This window comes from Penaeus monodon, chromosome 43, assembly GCF_015228065.2.
Source record: "Penaeus monodon isolate SGIC_2016 chromosome 43, NSTDA_Pmon_1, whole genome shotgun sequence".
NCBI classification, from domain to species: Eukaryota; Metazoa; Arthropoda; class Malacostraca; order Decapoda; family Penaeidae; genus Penaeus; species Penaeus monodon.
Genome location: NC_051428.1, coordinates 6,135,688 through 6,157,663, shown reverse-complemented (window position 1 = coordinate 6,157,663; position 21,976 = coordinate 6,135,688). Strand labels below are relative to the sequence as shown.

The 21,976-nt window shown below is 40.6% G+C and overlaps 1 protein-coding gene across 1 annotated transcript; it reads right to left on the bottom strand.

The window, feature by feature from the left end:
* Positions 1-9,794: 9,794 nt before the first annotated feature.
* On the bottom strand, positions 9,795-20,162 carry LOC119568258 (UNC93-like protein). The gene is given in 11 exon segments (XM_037916715.1): positions 9,795-10,608; positions 11,040-11,115; positions 11,117-11,308; positions 11,874-12,030; positions 12,693-12,924; positions 17,308-17,335; positions 17,388-17,445; positions 17,657-17,756; positions 18,575-18,663; positions 19,245-19,475; positions 20,006-20,162. Coding segments are annotated over 11 exon segments (1,500 nt in total). The 5' UTR covers positions 20,062-20,162; the 3' UTR covers positions 9,795-10,327.
* Positions 20,163-21,976: the final 1,814 nt, after the last annotated feature.

Genomic DNA, 21,976 nt, shown 5'->3' with positions numbered 1-21,976 from the left:
ACAACGGTTAATCACGATGATTAATGATAGTAATAAGGATGATAATAATAGCAACGATAAAAATAATAATCATGATGATAATGAAGATAATGATAATAGTAATTATAGTAATAATAATAATGATACCAACAGTAGTAGTAATAATAAACAAAATAATAAAAACTTAGATCCGACTATGATCTCGGATATTTCACATCATCTCATAATAATTTAATCAAAATAATTAATACTTAATTTATATTTTATTTATTATAATAATTATATATAATTTATATAAGTTAAGAAAAGTTTTATCTAGTTTGGAATAAAGCAAGACTATAAAAGATGATTTATAAGATAAAAAAAGATAACATAATCCAACAAATAGAAGAATATAAAAATTATATGATATAGATATATAATAAATATATGATAATAATAATATATAATAATAACTATTATTATATGACACAGCAAAAATAAACAATAACAATCACATAGTAATTGATCAGATGTAAACAGTTAATAACAGAATACTATTAACAATGACCAAATATCATCATTATTACTCATTAACAAACAGTTAAAATGTTTCACACTAATCAATAAATGGTAATAGATAACAAAGCAACAGAAAAATATAATATAATAATCAAGCAGTCAAATAGAGCACTAAAACAATCACACACACCACAACACAACAATAAAACACACTAAAACAACACAATATATAATCATCATCATCCATACCATCATCATAAAAAATAAAAAAAATAATAAAAATACAAATAATAAAAAAAAATAAACATAATAACACAACTGAAATCACAAAGAATAACAACAACTACAATATATCAATGTAATGATAACAACATATCAATTATGGAATAGAGATACAACTAAATCAATGAACAAAGATCATAAAGCATATAATGAAATAAATACAAATAAAACATATATATATATAACATATATATATTACAATTAACAAACATCAAATTTGTGATAAAATAATAGTACAATAAAAAATGAAAATTATAATGCAAAAGAATAATCTAATAATAATAACAAGAGTTTGTAATCATAACAAAGATCCTTATCACAACAAACAATAATCAAACCATGATCATATATAATATATTATATAATATAACCAATAATCAATTTTATATAATACAGTTATATTATAACAGCACATCAGAATCCAGCACGAGGCGTTGATTCAAGCGGGAATCACAAATTATCATATATAATAGTATATATTTTTATATTTTTTATATTATATATACTTTTTTATACCAATTCTCTTTTTTTTTTTTCCTATAATAACCATGATAATGACAATATGAAAAGACATAATTAGCAAATAACAACGGGAGAGACTGCACAGATTGAGAAATGAAAAAAAATAAACCAGACCTCTACTAATAATAGGCACATGTATCCATCTGCCGTAAGATGGTCATTGTCTGCATAGCAGTGTATATCAGATTGGCGGAGAGGTTGTTCGAGTGGAACTTCGAATATTTACCTCATAATGGGATTTTCTTTTTTTATCTTATTCTTACTTTCTTTATATTTTTTATCATTTTATCTTTGCTATTTTCTTTTTTTACTTATTTTTTATTTTATTTTTATCTTTTTTCATTCTTTTATAATCGTATTTTCCTATACACCCACATCATAGACATGTATACACTATCAGTCATGCCCCCCCAATATTCCAGACAGCGACGACCAATGCATATGATATGCAACAATAATCCCTGTAATGCAACAACGAGACCATACAATCCTAACCCGCTCCTGCAGCGCACTTATTATCATGTCCTACTCGTCATTACATTACTTTCCTATATAATGCTACACATCATTACCTCTTCAAGTTATCTTCCGCTGCAGTACCATGCCTCTGAACTCGGTTCATCCTGGCTGGGCTTCATATCTCCGTTCAATTTCGTTACGATTCCGCGTCCTCCTGTGCCGCCTCGTCGCCAGGCGGGCATCTCGTCTAACGGGCTCGCTCTTCTCCTGCGGTCGTCGCCCCCAGGCCGCCGCCAATCTCTTCCCTCCACACCATCCCGGGACCGGGCCGTGCTGGGTCCATCTCCACGGCTGGCGGTGGTCGGGTCCTTCTGCCGCCCTGTCGAGGGAGAGGTGTGGCCGTGCAGGGCCTCCCGCTCGCCTTCTATCCAGAAGGGATCGACCACCCAGATGCCCTTAGTTCTTCTCCGCCATGAGGCCACGGGCTCGCCACGTGGTTCATCCTCGGCAGCAGTTTCAGGAGTCCCGCGCGTCGGCACCAGGTCGGTGGCTGCGGCGTCCGGGGGGAGTCTCTCGGGGGTGCAGGGAAGAGGCCCGTGGGGCTTGTCATAAGCTGTTTGTTTTATTTTATTTCATATATTCACATATCTATTTGATTATTCAACTGCAACGGCTTCCGGTCGGTGGCCGTGACGTTCCAAAACGAACTTCTGTTTGCTTGGCCGTAGTATTTAATTATCAGGATTATTTCATGTTTTAATCTTTTCTATAGCATTCTTGTTAGTCAATCATTCAGATATTTATTCCTGTTAACATACAATGCTGGGGCTTATTTTACTAAAGTACACATTTCACAAGATTTCACGATTCTAAATTTTCATTATCGACCGCTGAAGTCTTCACAAATCTGGCACCATTCATTTTTCAACGGAATTCTCAAGTTCCCGTTTAGAAGAAGATCTTGGGTAAGCATCAATGTTAAGTTTATTACCTAAAATACAAAGTCATAGCATCAATTTCAAGGTTTCCTAAGTAATCGTATCATTCCACGTTAAGTTTAATCAGCGAAATAGTAAGCAATCAAATTTTATGTTAACCATGTGATAACAATTTTAATTCCATTTTAATGATTCGAACTTTAATAAGCTGGGTTATGAAAGTAAACTATAATTATATAGATTTAATATTATATTAGCACCTGATATATTATATATTAATCTAATTATTTATTATAAAATAATATATTATACTATATAGTAGAATATATATTATAGAGAGAGAGAGAAGTGAAACGCATAGACGAGAGAGAGAGAGAGAAAGTGTTAAAAAAATAAAGAGTTGGTAAGATTAGATCAAAATTACACCAACATTTATGTAAAGTATAATATAATATTAATAATATATTGAATATAATATATAATCATATATAATATAATATATATTATAGGGAATCCATGTTATGCTGATCCCTAAGTTTCCCGTTTATAAAAAGGCGTGAAATTCCTAGTAAATAAAGTCATTCCAAGCGTATGAATAATCCAAATTAAGAAAGAAGAAAGAAAAAAAGAGAGTATAAAAAAAAAGAAAGAAAAGAAAAGAAGAGAAAAAAAAAAAATATATTATATTAAAAACAACAATAACAATGTTAATAATATATATAATAATAACATAATAATATAATAATATAATATATATATAATAATATATAATATAATAATAATAATATAATCAGTGTATGTATATCAGCTTCGTATATAAAAAAGCTAAATTCAGGTATAAAAATTATCAATATACCCAAATAATAAAATATATAAAAATAGATATATAATAATAAGATATATAATAAAAAATATATTAATATATAATATTATATATATATATATATATATATATTATATTATATATATATAATATATATTATATATATATATATTGGCTTTGTGTTGTTGTGTGTTTATTATATTATATGCATGCTGTTTAAACATGTGTTTAGGCATGCTGCTTCAGCCATGCTGTGTTTAGACCATTTGTGATATATATATTATATATATTATATATTAATATATATATATATATATATATATATATATATATATATTATTTATATATATATATATATATATATATATATTATATATATTAACTAAAAAATTAATGATAACACTTTTCTCTACCCTCCCTCCCTCCCACCACCTACCTCCTCCCCGCAGGTCTTTCCCCTAATAATACTATATAATTCTTTAAATCTGACCTTCCTGCCCTTGTGTTACTTCAACATCAGCGCCAGGTGGAGTATCTATTTCCGGTGATCGTTTGGTTTACTATCGATGGTGGACGCTGTGTTGGCCATCATGTGTGGTCATGCGCTTCGGGCAGAGCGACGCCTTGCTGGCCATGCGTGCCCTGCCTGCCTAGCCGTGCTCGGGCGGGGGTGCTTCTAGGCTTTAGGGGTGTGTTCTAAAACTGCTGCGGGCGGTTCCTCCCTGCCTCCCCGCGCGGGCCCGCCGCCGTCTCGCCGGGCGCTGGCCGTGCATCTGCACCTGCTCGGCGGCGTGCCGTCTAGCGCTGCGGGCGGGGCGTGTCCGTGCCTAGCCGTGCTTGCGGGCGGGTCGTGCCGTGTCGTAGCCGTGCTGCGGGCTGGGGCTGGCCTTGCCAAGCCGTGCTGGCGGGGCGTGCGTCCTAGCCGTGCGCGGGGGGCGTGCCGTGCCTGCCGTGCTGGGCGAGGGGGCGTGCCTTGCCTAGCCGTGCTGCGGGCGGGGCGTGCCTTGCCTAGCCGTGCTGCGGGCGGTCCCTGCCTTGCCTAGCCGTGCGGGCGGGGCGTGCCTTGCCTAGCCGTGCTGCGGGAGGGGCGTGCCTTGGCCTAGCCTGCGTGCTGGGCGGGCGTGCCTGCCTAGCCGTGCTGCGGGCGGGGCGTGCCTTGCCTAGCCGTGCTGCGGGCGGGCCGTGCCGTGCTTAGATCATGTTGTGCTAGGTCTTCCTTAGGGTATGCGTGGTTTAGACCATGCTGTGCTTAGGCCTGCTGGGGAGGCCTTGCTGGTGCTTAGGGCGGCTGCTGTAGGCCTGCTGGTTAGGCTGCTGTGTAGGCCATGCTGTGCTTAGGCCATGCTGTGTGTAGGCCATGCTGTGCTTAGGCCATGCTGTGTGTAGGCCATGCTGTGCTTAGGGCAGCTGGTGCTCACTGCTGTGTTTGGATCATGTTAGCCTTAGGCTTGCTCCGTGTTAAACCATGCTGTGCTTGGCCATGCTGTGTTTAGGGATGCTGCGTTCAGGCTGCTGTTTTAGGACCATCGTGTTTAGGCCATGCTGGTTGGGACCATGCTTTCAAGCCTGCTGTGTTTGACTGCCTGTTTCAGCCTGCTGTGTGAGGCCATGCTGTGTTCAGGCCATGCTGCTTTAGACCTGCTGTGGTGAGCCATGCTGTGTGGGAGCATGCCTGTCAAGCCATGCTGTGTTTAGACCATGCTGTGTTTAGATCATGCCGGTTAGCCAGCGTGTTGTAGCGTGCTGTGTTCAGGCCTGCTGTGTTTGCTGGCTGGGTTTAGACCATGCTGTTTGAGGATGGGCGTGCCGTCCAGCCGTGCTGTTTGACAGTGCTGTCTTCAAGCCTGCTGGGTGGCCGCTGTGTTCAGGCGCTGCTGTGCCTTGCTAGTGTTTAGACACGGGCGTGGGTCATGTGGTTGTGCGTGTGCCTGTCGTGCTGCGGGGTGTTAGGCCTTGACTCAGCCATGGGCGTGTTGGCCTGCTGTGTTTATGCGTGTTCGCCACTGCCTGTTTAGACTGTGGCTTGCTTAGCTATGCTGCTTTAGGCGGGCGTGCTGCTTGCTCTGCGTCTGGCTGCTCGTGCTTTAGTCCTGTTGTGTTCAAGCTGCTGTTTAGCCGTTGCGTTCGGGGTGCGTTCGTTTGACTATGTGTGCTAAGGCCATGCTGTTAGGCCATGATGTTTGACCTTGTTTGTAGCTGCGGCTTGTTTTTATGTGTGCTTGCGTTCAGGTCATTGGCTGTTTTAGCCTGCGCGTTCAAGTGACGCTGTGTTTAGGCCATGCTGTGTTTGCTTAGACCATGCTGCGTTCAGGCCATGCTGTGTTTAGGTCATGTTCCGTTCAGGCCATGCTGTGGTTAGGCCATGCTGTGTTTAGGTCATATTCCGTGCAGGCCATGCTGTGTTTAGGCCATGCTGTGTTCAAGCCATGCTGCATTCAGTTCATGCTGTTTTAGCCATGCTGTTTAGCCATGCATGTACTTTAGACCATGCTGTGTTTAGACCATGCTGCGTTCAGGCCATGCTGTGTTTAGACCAGGCTGCGTTCAGGTCCTGTGTTTAGACCATGCTGTATTTAGGCCATTTTGCGTTCAGGTCATGCAGCGTTCAAGCCATGCTGCGTTCAGGCCATGCTGCGTTCAGGTCATGCCGTGTTTAGGCCATGGTGTGTTTAGACCATGCTGCGTTCAGGCCATGCGTTCAGGTAGCTTTAAGCCATGCGTTTAGGCAGCTGTGTAGCCTGCTTACATGGCCATGTGTTTAGACCATGCTGGTTAGGCCAGCTTGCTTAGGTAACTGTGCTTAAGATATGCTGTGCTTGCGATAGCTGTGCTTAGGACCATGTTTTGCTGGGTTTGTTATACAGTCTTGTTTAGGTATTGTTCGCTGTCGAGGCTGAAGCAAACATTACTATGCTGATGTTTGCAATGCCTATGTTGCAGATATTGGATAGACCCGTAGTTAGCCTATATTGAACGAAAAATATCGTACCTAGCGATTAATTGCCAGGAATACGATAGACCTGATAACACTGTGCATTAGAAACTGTTTGAGTTCAAGGGAAATGAAAACGTATTCTTCCATACTTTTTCGTCTAGAATTCTTTATAAAACTTCGTGTATTATAAGCAAAAGAATAAAACTAGCCATGTTTTAGGCAGTTTTGGATTTTTGGTTTCGATATTTACAGTTTAAATTCTAGGCTGTTGTAATCAAAAGGAATATACATTCGAGAACAAGCTTTAACGCATGTGTATAGAAACCAATTCATGAGCAAGTAATAACTGAATGTAACTCTATATAAGATTTACTGTAAAATGACATAAAATCTCAATCTATTCAGTTGTTTAGGTGTGATGCACAATAGACATTATTGTGTGTAAATCTGGTGGTGCCTATTTCATAAAATTTATTTTAGTTGAAGGACACCGGATATCTACGTGTTAATCTGTGGAACCACGAAATGTACTTCTCATTGTTGCATGTAATATGGATTGAATAAAAAAATGATATTAGACATTCTTTCATTATTCTTAATATGTTTGAATTAAAAAATGGAAGGATCTAATTATGCTTACACTCTTAATAAATGATAAAGGAAGGGAATCAAAAACACTTTTATAATCAAACGACATTTTTGACTATTAAAATTTTCATTCAAAAACGGTCTCAAGCTTTAGATTTGAAATATCCCACACTGTACATCAGTTTTTCACTGATGTCCACGTTTCCAAATTCCCGTTGGTTGTACTTTTGTCACAAGCCTCTTATTCCAGTCACGTGGTCTCTCATAATCATTATTCCACGGAGGAATGTGTTCGTTGATCGGTCGACCTTAGGAATTCCATTTTTCTTTCATTACACTGGTATAAACCATACACTGGGGGAGAGGTAGTAAATTCTGGCATACGCTTTTTAGAACACCATTAAAATATCGACCCGGATCACACTGGGGATCCTGTGGCTAAGATCATCGTGTTCATATCTTTGCTCTGTGCACTTTAGGTTTGGGTAGGCTGGGGGAGGGTCTTGGAAAAGAGTACTTTTTAGCGTGTGAAAAGGATGAAAAAAGGGAGACCCTTTTACATATATGAGAGAAGTGTAAGATAAAGTGACGGTGAAGATATGATAGTGACTGTAGAGTTATTTGGAAAAGAAAGGAATGGCAAGAAAGCAAAGGATTTACTGACTGGAATACTACGAGTTGGCGATCTACTGACCCGCTGTGTAAGCTAAAATAAGGTAACACACATATTATGTGACAGTATCATGTTGAAATGGAGAAAAGGTATGTAAAAAGAATATCTTCAAACCAAGATTTATTTAAACGTTTCGATTATATCTTCGTCAAAATCTTGTAATCGTAACGGAAGTAAAATAAATCGTCAAGTACATCTCTTTTTTACATATTCTTCTATCATACTTTTCTACACACATATATAACAAAGACGAACAAATAACGGCCTAAACTTTTGTATTAGTATTATATTTAATACATCACACAATCAGATATTATAAGATGGCCAGCCTACATACGCCACATATTTATCCTTAATGAATGTAGTCTTGCGATATTTCCTTCAAATTCTTGTGATTATTGATTGCCAGTTTTCGGTCAGTTTATTATCTATTCGGCATTTACCCAACTTACCCAATCATGTATTCAAACACAGAAAGCCTCAGTCGAATACACAACCATGCTGCTTTCCTTCATATCAGATGGATGGCAGTCTTTTTATCCTCATGTCTTTAGCTTTCAATTAGGAATTTGAAGGTATTCCGCTTCAATTTAATATATATATATACATATATATATATTTTAATAATATATATATATATAATATATTGTTAATATATATATATAATATAATATATATATATATCTAATTTATGTATATATTTAATATATGGGGTATAATATATTCTATATATACAAACATATCATGTGTGTAGTGTGTGTGGTGAAACTAGGGTTAAGAAATTCTAGTAGTGATAAAACAATAACAATATATAAAACAGATAGAGAAGTGAAAGATATAGATATCTAGAACAACACACACACACACAACACAACACACACAACACTCACACACATTATTATATAGTATTATATATATAATATATAAATATCAGATAATATATATGTAATATTATGTGAGTGTGTGTGTGGAGACAGAGAGGAAGTAGGGGAGACAGTGAGAGGGAGAGAGAGAGAGAGAGAGAGAGAGAGAGAGAGAAGAGGAGAGAGAGAGAGAGGAGAGAGTATGAAAGTATGACGTATGAAGTAAGTCCAAGATACAAAGACACAGCAAATATAATGATGACCATGTTTTGTCTACATCGTTGTTGTGGATAGATGACTTTATAAAATGATTTGAGAAAGAGAGGAGAGAGAGCAGGAGAAGAGAGAGGGAGAAAAAGGAGGATAGAGAGAGAGAGAGAGAGGAGGGGGGGGAGAAGAAGTTTATATAGAAAAATAGTCTTTCTTTCTTAGTTTTATTTGTATATAAAGAAAATTCCGCATTTGAAACTACAACATTTTAGCAAAATCGAGTGGTGATTGTCTCTTTAATTAATTAATTAATTTGTTTGTCTGTCTGGTTCCCTTTCCTTCTCTCTGTTTCTCTATCTCTGTTTCTCTGTCTCTCGTCTCTCTCTCCTTTCGTCCTTCTTCTCTCTATGTCTGGTCTGTGTGTGTGCGTGTGTGTCGGCCTGTCTGTCTGTCTGTCACTGTCTTTCCCTCCATCTCTTTACTAAAGTTTCCTAATGATCTCTTTTTCGTCTCCTCATCTCCCTCAATTTCCCTTTCTTCTTGGTAAGTCCCGGAGACGTGTAATTATTTGTTTACCGGAAGAAAATCAGAAATTCCTCTGCGTTATTTTGGTTCCCATGGCAACAAACGTAAACACACGGAGGTGTAGAGACACACTCACGAACGCACGAATACATTGCAACTGGTTGTGAATCTACTTTTTTTATATAATCCTTAAGAATTTGATCTTGAGATACATACATATATACATAAAGATACAAATAAACATGTATGTTACAAATAAATAAACATAAATATATACACAAATATACATGCATATATACATACATCTCCTCTTTTCTTCTTTTTCCTTTCTTTTCGTCTCTTCTCTCTTTCTATCCGACCTCAGGAAATGTTCTTGGATCCTTAGACTAAGATTCCTAAGAACATTTTATTACTGTGCATAACTGCTGCAAAAAAAAATGCATGCATTATACTCCTATATTCCAATTTGAGGCAAAGGTAATGCACTAACAACAGACATGGCCGAAAAAACTTTATTTACATTTATACACATGGCCGTCACTGAACATCGCCCAAGTTCCAAGAGTTACTGGAAATGTTTCAGTACGAAACCTAGAAAAAATATATACATCTGTGTAACGAAAGTCATTCACAATTGTAAGTTCTTTCGCCCTTAACAAATGTCTAATATCGCTCAACCTTTCATTCCCATTGCCTTTGGCTCATTCACTGTAAACCAATGTCATTCACTCTGCCTTCACTCTCTTCTTGCTTCGTTCTTCTTCCATTGACTCAGTTTCATCCATTCATAGCTAAAAACAGATTCTGTCATCCCTAAGAATAAATAGGTCATTGCTTCATTCATATGTAATAACAATAATAATAATAATAGTAATAATAACAATAAACAGATTAATTCATATAATAATAGTAATAATAATAATAATAATAATAATAATAATAATAATAATAATAATAATAATAATAATAACAATAAACAGATTCGTCCATATAACAAAACAACAGCATTAACAAAACCCACAGGCAGGCCTACACACTCGCCCTCTTCTTTAACAGGCGAAGCAACAGCCGATCGAGAACAACCACTTTCCCGTCTTTGTCCTTCTCGAGTCCTCCCCGCTTCTCCAGGACCTCGATGGCGTAGTATCCCACGATCCCCAGCAGGAGGAACACGTTGAGGACCACGATCTTCGAGCTGACGCAAAGGACGGTGCTGCAGGCGTAGGCGATGATGAAGCCCGTCGATTCCCACAGGCGGTAGTTGCTGAACGCTGCTTCGGACTCGCCGGGGAAGATCACGCCGTAGAGGGCTGGGGGGGAGAGAGATATTGACAGGAAGCAATACAAGAGAGAATGAAAATTTTATTAAGGCAACTGTACTTTGTATTCCAACATATGATTTTGTTTAATTTATAATGTTTTTCCTTGGTTAGTCATATTTACATCACTGTGTTTGCAAGAGTTGTAAAACCCGACGGGAGAAGTATTAAATCTGAACAAATCTGAACAATAAAAGATAAATATTTATGTCTACATTCATCTACCTACCTATCTATCTCTACTGTACGTGTGAGATACGTAGAGATGCCACACACACACATTATGTACTTTTTCTTTTTTAGTATAGATTATTCCGTCATACAAAGCTTTGGAAAATTCCACACCGAAATATACAATGGTAATTATATAGAGCTACGTATAGACATTACCAGAGGCATATATATCAAACAGCGACCCTTACTGTTGATCTGCGTCTGCCACACTGCATCAGCGACGCCCCAGAGACCTGATATGACGAAGAACACGACCAAATCATCGGGTTTTCGGCGTCCAGTACGTAAGAGTGATGTTCAGCCCCAGGTTAATGAGGAAACCGAGGCTGAAGACGGGGACACGACCGTACTTCCGGACGATGGGGCTGAATCCAACGGAGCAGATGGCGTCACAAACTCCGTAGCAAATGGTGACGTAACCGACCATGTGTACGCCTAGACCACAGGATACGAAAGCCTAAAAAAAAGAAGAAAAAAAAAAGGGGGGGGGGTCGGTCAAGTCACAAGCCTGTACGTGAGATGTATAGTATATTCCCTCCCAAACCGGATTTAAAAATCGTAAACGGGGAATTTTAATTTTTCATACTGTCGAATCGTTTATAAGATGAATCTAAAGCTCTGTTTTAATATCTGTTAAGGAATGAATTAATTAAAATTAATTTGGTTTTATTCCATTTGTTACAATGAATATTTTTGGCGTGACATGCTCTCTGATTTATTTTGCTTCTAAATCCCCCCCCCCCCCGCCCCCGTGTGCAAGGAATGGCCGGGGTTTCCATCCACTGGCGGTGCGGGATTTGAACGCAGATCGAGGTCGCTACCGCTGCACCACACAGCACACATAGCAAGTTATAAGGCGGTAATAACTTCCTAATTATTTATAACCATTAAGGTCTTCTTGTTACAACAACAAAAAACGTTCTTTTCAAAACTGTACAGGCATTTTCTAATGGGGAAAAAAGACATTCAGCATATATCTTCCAAAACCATGAATTCGGAGAGGAGCGACTTTGAACACTCACCGCCGTGTAATCTGCGCCGAGGAAAGCCTGTTCCACGCCCGACCATATCGTCAGAGGAATGATCAGCAACTGGTATGGATGGCGCAATTGGTTAAAGGTGGCAGCAACGAGCACGAGGCCACTCTTTTCCTGGCTGGCTGGGGATTCCTTCAAAAATCTAAAAGGAGAGGAATTAATGCATAGGTGGCAGCGCATAAGAACCTCGAGCATGTTACACGCACAGCCCCTTTCAAGCAGGGAAGATTGAGGGAGATAAAACATTAACCCCATATAGGAGAAGTCATTTATTTCTTAATTATTCATATTTATTTATTTATTTACCAGATGCATTGCGTTATCATTCGTTTCAAAAATACCGACTACAATGTTAAAAGAAAATGTACAATTGACTGTATGCTATGTGTCAGTACAAGTTTAAAAGTTACCCCCTGATATTATTCCCTTTACGTATGATATCAAAACTACACAAACGCGATGTAATCTAACATGACGACGAATAATAACTTTCACATATGCAACAATAATAATAATAATAATAATAATAATAATAATAATAATAATAATAATAATAATAATAATAATAATAATAATAATAACAAAGAACAAGACATTTAATAATCCAACAAAAAAACGCGTGCAAAGAAAACGGGAGAGGAGACCACCTACCAAACGGATCCACAAAGAAAACGGTTTCGTCTTTTTATTTTTTCATTATTATTTTTATTATTATTATTATTATTATTATTATTATTATTATTACTATTATTATTATTAATAATAATAATATTATTATTATTATTATTTAGATGCAGCCCTCACCTGCTCAGCGGATCCACAAAGAAGACGGTAATGACGGCGGCGAGGAGTGCACAGGCGAGGTAGATTGAGGCCATGGTGTAGATCTTCCACAGAGCAGGACCATCTTCGCGACTGTCCGTGCTGACGGTGGCGTTGCTGGGGGATTCCTCGTACTGTTGATCGAGGCAGAAGTTGTAGCCGCAGGTGAGAAGCTCCTCGGCAGTCTTGTTCTTTTCAACTCCTACTGACAGCACTAGAGGGCGAAAGAAGATATGATGCTCGTGTTAATGTTTGTTTGTTGTGATTTTAATCCCTGGAAGAGCAGCGAGGGAAAATTGATAAAAATATGTATATATTATTAGGCCCAAGCAGAGTCCTGTCATTGAGCAAATGCAAATATGGAAATAACAGAGACGCAGATAAATGGCAGGAGACCAAACAGGACGATCCCTAAATGAAAAACTGGCAACTCATCCCGAACTCAGAAGCTCCAATTCGCTTTGTAACTTTTCAGAAAAAAATAATGAAGTGGTATTGAACACAAGAACTTCTTATAAAAACAAATAGGTTCTAAAATGAAAACATAAGCATAAGCGTCACCTTTTAGAAGAACTAAGGGACCGATACTTTAACAATCCAATAAATATACACTGTTTATTTAAACCTGCCAATGTCTTTCAATAAAAAAAAAAAAAAAAAAAAATCATGTGTTAATAAGTACCACACCTTAAATATATCAGAAATGCAGAAAGGCACAGGAAACTGATTAATTAAACAGAGAACTAACTGGAAATCGGGTTCAATTAAAATGTAAATTATACTATTGTATTCACATACGCCGCTGGAATGCACTGTAAGGTCTATATAACTGGATAATAGATTAAGAGAATGAATATGTTTGTATATACTGTTTATGCTTGACAATTGATTCAGTAGTCAGTAATAAGTACTAAGCATAGGTAACAAATATTAAATTTAAAGTCTAAAAGCTTGAACTATAAGTGCTGATAACGCCCATGTTGAAACACTTTACTTAGACTGTCAAGACAAATAAATAGAGGCAAATGATAACAATCTCACGAAACCAAGACAAGATGAAGGAACAACGGCAGTTATAAATAACATTATCGTCATTAAAAACAGCTCTACCGCTCCTTAAATGCGGTGGTACAGCTCAGACTTTTAAATGAATGTAATTTCTTTAACAACTGTGACAACCTTTTGCAAGTCGATTGAGTTTTGCAAAACTGTAATTCATTTTGCTATTTTAAAAGCAACTCGTTTAGCATGATACGAATTTGAACATTGATTACTAAACTCAAAACGACGCCGAAGTCAGGGTTGTTGCATTCGGATTCGTATGACATGGATCGTAGAAGGAAAACCGAAGTTTGCCTTAATCATTACTAAAAGTTCTTATTGATCATTCGTCTAATATTTAAGGCTTAAAATTAATATATAAATGCATTTTTTTTCCTAATAGCACATCTATTTGTGTGTGTGTGTGTGTGTGCGCGCGTGTGCGAGTGCACCTATGTATGTTCGTGTGTCTGCATCTGTATCTTTATCCGTTCATGCGTGCGTAATAGATAATAATAATAATAATCGGTTTATTGAATCTCATGCAGCCAAATATTCATAGTAATACAGATGAAGAGACAACCTATATATACATAAACAACAAACAACAAAATAAACTAACAAGTTATATGAAAAATAACAAAAGAAGCAAGAGAAACAAAAGAACAAAAGACAAGTGCAAGTACAGGTGAGCTAGGAGTGCTGGACTAGTGACTGTGGACTAGTGCTCGTAGAAGAGGTGTGGTGGGCAGTCCACTGACTAGTGCTCGTTGATGAGTTGGATTAGAGTGGGTATTGTGCTCCGGTGTGGCGGTCAGTGCAGGCCCTGATAAGCACCAGTTTGTTGGCGTCGCGAAGGGCCCGGCGAGGTGGCGGCGTGTCGGGGTCAGCAGGCCGCGGTGGCGTGGATGGCACAGCAGTTCAGGCCAAACTCCTGCAGCAAGGTGTAGTGAGTGGCGAGGGAGGTGAGGTCTAGGGCAGTCAAGGCGCTGTCATAGCTGGTATAGGCGGGACCGAGGATAATCTTGGCTGCCCATTCTGCACCCTCTCGAGTTGTAGCAGCTGGATGGCAGTGGGGGAGGGGGGAGGCGTTTGGGCAGGATGAATAGCCTGTAGATATTTTGAAACTTTGGAAGTGGGACACCAAGGGACTTCAGGCGACACAGCATGTGTCTCTGACGTGCTGCCTCCAGGAGAGCTTATCACCGATGTTGACACGGAGCAGCTTGGTGGTTGTCCAGCGTGAGGATGGGCTTGGGGGTGGGGTTGGTGGAGCAGGCAGAATGGTCAGGGTAGGAATTATCATTGGCGGCGGCGACGGTCGAGTCATCCACATATTTCCAAGGATGCTCAGTGTCCAGGAGCGCATCGTTAATCATGATGAAGCACAGGGGGCCCATTCTAGTCCCCTAGGGTACTCTGCAGGAGTGGCAGGAGGCTGGAAACTTGACCCTGCATGCGCACAGTCTGTTGCATGCTAGAGAGAAAGTCTGCTTGCCATGGGATGAGGCACTCCCTGATGCCCGTGGAAGCTGCTGCTTTTGAGATAGCGTGTTGTGACTCCACCAGGCACTGGCAACATGTAGGCTGATGGGAGAATTTTGAACTTATCAGGTGGCAACGACGATGAGGGGCAAGCTGATGAGGCAGTGTGTGGTTTAGAGGAGTGCAGGTCTTGCCGATACACGACTGTCAACCTGGGCGCAAGTATGGTAAGCAGTCGGCGACAAAGCTTGCACACAGCAGGCTGGTCAACTGAGTAATGGAGGTGCGATGGGCACTTAGACTGTTGCACTGAGGCATTAACTATGGAGGTAAGAGGAGTGGCGAGTTCCATTGCGAACTCCTTGATGAGGCACATTGGCAGGTCAAGGGGGGTGGTAGCTCTCTTGACGCAGATTTTTTCCAACTTCTGAAGCACCTGAAACTGACTGACAGTTGGAGCAAGCAAGTGGGCCAGCAGGTGATGGGGAGGTGGGTCCGCTTTCCTACGGGGTTGCTGCTGACATATCGAGGTTTGAAAGCTGATTTTCATTTAGAGCCTCTGCTGCTTCATGTGGGCTGAGTTGTGTGCTTGGAAACGTGATCAAGCTGATTTGCAATGCGCACAGTCCTGACTTTTCCGTACATTGTTGAGCTGCAGGTGAGTTATAGTTTGTTGCTGGTAGAAGGTCTTTTGACATTTTTATTTCCCTAAGACTGTGTGCAGAGGATTGTAGGTGATATGTGAGTGGAAGGCTTGGTAGCTCTCGCTGAATGAGGCGCTTTGATATCCCGTGATCAAGACAGGTCTGAGGGGTGTGTACAGTAGTATCTTTTCGGAAAGAAGTGGTTGGCAAAGAGGAAGAGTTAGACTGAATTGTGGGCCACTTGTCTCCAATAACACGGTTAAGAACGTCTTCATGGTGTTGTAATCCATTGCCGAAACTATGATAGAGGACTGTGTGAGTGGGCATGTATTCCTGGTCTTGTAGCTGTTTGGCTGAAAGACGGTGGGTGAAGGCAAGCATAAGATAGAACGTTTCGTGCTGAGGCGGGGGGGGATATGACCGTAGAGGAGTCTGGTACCAGTCATGTAAATCTGTAAGGATCAAATCCAGGGTTCTTTGGTCATAAGTGGGAAAATTGAGGAGCTAATTTTGGAGCTCATTTTGCAGGCCAAGAGTGTCTATTCATTAAAATCATCTCATATAATCATCTTGCATGACAGATATCGCATATGCAGGTCAGTGTGAGGGTCAGGTGGCTGTGTAGCAGCTGTTTGGTGGGGAGCTTCTGCGGGGAGTGGTAACACAACAGCAGATGGGTAGCGTGGGACTTCGGCTGGATGTTGGCGGGGGGTGGCGGGGTTGCCCTCCTGCACTCACAGCACTTCTAGGTCATCTGGAACTTCACTCATCCAAGTGGTTTAGAGCGATGAGGTCGTTTTGGGACAGCAAAAGACCTCCTCCCCTTGTAGGGGAGGCGATGGAACCATGCTGTGCTAGGTATCTGGAATGCTACAGCTTGGATACTGACCATGCCTACTGGTGTTCGAGTGATGATAGCGTGCAGCTCGTCTATCTTGTTGAGGGATGTGACGTTGGACATGAGGAACTTTGGGAAGCTGTACCAGAGTCGGGGAACTTCAAAATGTCTAGAGTTTAGCTTGTTGGGACTTCCTTTCCTTGTTCCTCGCCCGGAGTACGGGTATGCACCATTGACTGTGACGCCCTCCTTGCTATCCCAAGCATGAAAAATGTCTAAAACCTTTAGTCAACTAGATCACTTCACTGTTTGGTGAACCACAACTGCGTTTAAGCGAATATAATGCTTTCCTGTTGTACCGAAGATGACCATACTTAAAAACGACGGTACACAAATCCTGAGAAAGAGGGAAGGGGGCGAGGCAGTAATTGGGGGCCAATGTATCACAAGTAAAGTGCGCTTTCTTGAAATGTACACAGAAACTATGGTACTTACTGAAAATCACGGGGTAGTCACTGCATGTGAGCATGCGTGCGTTCGTGTGTATGTATCAACAGTTATTCCCAGCATCAATAACTCAATCCCTCACCTGTAGAAGAGATGACGTTGCCCCACACCTAGCTACGACTGGTAGAAAGAAGCATGAAAAGATGCCGAAAAAAAACAGACCGTGATGACCACTTCGCTCTCTGACGCTTTGATGTTCAGCCAACTCCTTAGCATGACTCTGACAAGGGTTAAGGTTTTAAGGTAAAATCTTTTAATATCCTCCTTTTCGTTCATATATGTCTCATTCACTCCTCTTCTCACTCTCTTTCTCTCTCTCGATCTCTTCTCTCATCTCTTCCTTTTCTCATACCTTTTTCTCTCTTTTCTCTCTCTCACTTTTTTTCAAAAATTGGCAAAACTAAACCCCATGAGCAAACGATTGATTCTACGTTACACAAAACACAGATCCGGGCAACAAGAATTTAACTAGTTTTTCAGACCACAACCAGTGGATAACAGTAAAGACAGCATCATTCGCTGAAACAAATGCTGTAGAGCAAAGGCATTGAAACTGGTACCCATATATTTAACGGTCATTATTAACATCCTCTGGTTACTAGATCTTTCCGTCGCTTTGGCAAACATTGTTAAGTAACACACATTTTCAAATTGGGGGATATAACCATGTCAATAATTATCGCCCTATTACTATAATCTTATCATTATCCAAAATTCTTAGAAAAAAATTAGCAAATTAACAAGCAGTTTCCTGGAGGCACATAACTTATTATCTAAAACACAACATGGTTTTAGAAATAGGTTATCTACTGAAACAGGCTTTACATGCAAAATTCACTGATGAAATTGATAATACCATAGACCAAAATCGGTAAATTGCTACATTATGCGACCTTCTAAGGCTTATAGTGTAACATGAAAATCTCTTTAAAATCATAACACTGTAACTTTTCGATTTAAAGAATTATTTAGATACACAGGACCAATCGAAGAATCAATAATAGTCATCAAAACAACAAGTACCTATAGGTGTTCCGCTAGGCTCTATTTTAGGTCCGATCCTATTTACAATCTTTCACAATGATTTTTCAACAACAGCCCATAACTTCTTTTAGTGCAGTGTGCGATGATTCAGTCCTTCTAGTGGCTCTAAACAACTTAATACGTAATAAGAATCACTCCACCTGCTCTTACACAAGCAAGAATATATTTAACACAATGGCCTTAAACTAAACCCACACAAAACTCAATGTAGATTCCTAGGTAGATCGGCAGAACATAGTAGAATTCCCAATGAAACCATAGAATTTGAAGGTCGCTTTTCAACCCGGGCACTCATGTATAATCACGAGGAGTAACACTTAGACAAGCTTCATGACGTTTGAACCACACGTTGACGAAATACACAGGAGGTAGTGGTACCCTGTATATCTTAATACTAGAATTAAATTCACACGAAAGTAGAATCATGTGCAACTCTGCTTTAAGCTAATTAACTATTGTTCAAACAGTTGGGATTTCGACTACAAAACCCAGATGCAAAAAGTGCAAAATACAAAACTTTGCTGCCAGTAGCCTAGGTAATATCAGGAAATATCACATACCCCACAAATAAAAAATTAAATTGTTAAAAGTCCTTCTAAATGAGTGGGCACATGTGATTCATTTACAATCATCATGGGAATTATCCAATGTTAATGCCCTGCAAGTAGGGAACTCAGTGTCCGCACGTCAAGTGAATTCCTTTTTGTAAGAGATCGAAACCTATACAGGGCTTAATGGAAATACGTGGCCCTGATTGAACGTACAATATATAAGAACTTAACAGCTTTGTATTAAACAATTAAAAAATACCTCTTAAATACACAGTGAATTAATGTATTTTGTAAAGATAACTTGTATGATGTGTTGACTTGACTTTGACTGAATCTCTCTCTCTTTCTCTCTCTCTCTCTCTCTCTTTCTCTTCTCTCTCTCCTTCTCTCTCTTCTCTCCTCTCCTCTCTGACCGCGCGGGCACCTTGGGTAGGTCACTTGGCGGACCACATGGCGCGCGCCGAGCCGACCACCACCGCCGTGGGACCGGTAGATCCTGGGGTAGAACTGCGCCGCCATGTAGGTCGAGTAGCATAGCATGCAGGCCGCCATCGTGTACTTCTCGTCCAGCCGCCTGATCATCCACGAGGGAAGGAAACAGCACGAGAATATGAAGGCGGCGTAGAGGACGGTGAGGGAGGCCGTGCCCTCCACCCTGTGGGGGGGAGGGGGGTTATATCAGATAGTCTGGCTCTTACTTGCACACACACATATGTGTGTGTGTGTGTGTAGCTTATATCTATACGTGTTCAATAGATATATTTTCTGCCGTTCTTGTCATTACCTGCATCAACATATAATCGTTTTTCCACTACCTTGTTCAACAAATACCTGAATGAATAGAAAGAATGAGAGAGAGAAGAGAGAGAGAGAGAGGAGAGAGAGAGAGAGGGAGGGAGAGAGAGAGAAGAAGAGAGAGAGAGAGAGAGAGAAGAGGAGACAAGAGAGAAGACAGACAGACAGACAGAAGAAGAAGAGAGAGAGAGAAGAGAGAGAGAGAGAAGAGACAGACAGACGAGACAGAGAGAAGAGGAAGAAGAAGAAGAGAAAAGAGAAGAGAGAGAGAGAGAGAGAGAGAGAGAGAGAGAGAGAGAGAGAAGAGAGAGAGAGAGGAGAGAGAGAAGAGAGAGAGAGAGAGAGAGAAGAGTAAGAAAGAACAACAACAACAAAAAAGAGGGAACTCACTTGTTGATGGAGGACTGTAAGAAGGACATGGAGTTGTAACTTGTGAAGAGAAACATAAAAGCCACAGATATTACAAACACGTTTTTCAAGATGGCGGATTTTTCCTGGCTGACCGTGAGTCCATTTCCCGCGCTGGTCAATTTCGCTTCGCCATGATCTGATGAAGAAGAAGAAAAGTATGATATCAGTGATAGGGGGATGATGAAGTAAGGTTGTGTGTAGAGATGGGGATGGTAATGATGGCGGAAATGTCAATATTGATAGGAACTGGTTTATCCTAGCTCTCTCTCTCTCTCTCTTTATCTTTATCTTTCTTTCTCTCTCTCTCTTTCTCTCACTCTCTCTCTACCTATCTATCTCTATCTCCCTCTCTCTCTCTCTTCTCTTCTCTCTCTCGTCTCTCGTCTCTCTCTCCCTCCCTCCCTCCCTCTCTCGCTCTCTCTCTCTCTCTCTCTCTCTCTCTCTCTCTCTCTCTCTCTCTCTCTCTCTCTTAGAGTGGTCAGATGCTTCAATGTCACGCCCTCCAACTAACAAGGGTTACCAATAGGGCGGCGTGCCCATCGCATCGCCGCCGTACTGACCTAAGCCACGCCCACATTTCCCATGACCTCTGCCCGCTACCGAGGCCCGTATTATCCCTCTGCCTCGAGTCACGTTCCTGCTCGGACGCCTCCTCCTCCCGGGGGCCACCCGACAGGGCCCCTGCCATTCCGGGCCTAACCTAATCGGGGCTTTTTCTGCACCAGCCAGCTACTTCAACCTCTGTCTACGCTGCGCTACCAAGAACCACCTTCTCCCAGAATAAAAACTGCAAGCAGACCGTCAACACAACTCTAACAAATTGGTGGACAGCAGTGATAACAAGCACCTCTCTCTCTCTCTTCTCTTTCTCTTTCTCTTTCTCTTTCTCTTTCTCTTTCTCTCTCTCTCTCTCTCTCTCTCTCTCTTCTCTCTCTCTCTATTTCTCTCTCTCTCTCTCTCTCTGTAAAAGGCTATAGATGCCTCTAAACAATGGTTATGACTGGTTGGGCAGTAAGAAGTGGTTATAACTTCTTGTCTCTTTAAGGAAGAATCCTACCCAGTGAAGGGAACACACGAGACGACGTCTTGGGGTAAGCCTGAGCGCGGGGTCGCGTGTCCGGCCAGCCAGCCCAGACGCCGGTGGTGTGGTGGATGACCTGCGCACGGTGACGGCTGCGAGCGAACTACCAAGACTGGGTCATGCTAGGTTGCTTCTCCCCTAGCTCGCTTAGGGCGTGGGACCCAGATGCTTCCCGTCGGGTACTCCCTCTGGAATGTTTCCTATTATCGCCGAGGTGGGGTCATATCCCAGGCGGTTGCCACTGATTAATGAATGTTACACTCTCTCTCTCTCTTCCGTCTCTTCTCTCTCTCTCTCTCTCTCTTTCTTTCTCTCTCTCTCCCCTCTCCCTCTCTATCTCTCTCTCTCTCTCTCTCTCTCTCTCTCTCTCTCTCTCTCTCTCTCTCTCTCTCTCTCTCTCTCTCTCTCTCTCTCTCCCCCCCCCCTCTATCTCTCTCTTCTTTCTCTCTCTCTCTCTTCTCCCTCTCTCTATCTCTTCTCCCTATCTCTCTCTCTCTTTTCTTTTCTCTTCTCTCTTCTCTCTCCCTCAAAATCAAAATAAAAAACGAGGTGCAAAACATTATTACGAAAACAGATAGGGAAGAGTTAAACATACGATAAATTCGTGACGGATAATAATGAAAATCAAATCACCATTTATTTTCTGGGAATGTATGGTCTTCAGGTGGTTTTGCAATGTTGAACACTATAGAACTGATGACAAATAATATACTGTTATCGTAATATTAAACATCGTGTGGCAACAAGTGGCAAATAACATATGTTTTGGGGGAATGTATGTTTGTCTATGGGTTTTGTAATGTTGAACATTGTAGAACAAATAACATATCTTTGGGGGGAGTATGTTCCTTTCTTGGTTTTGCAATGCT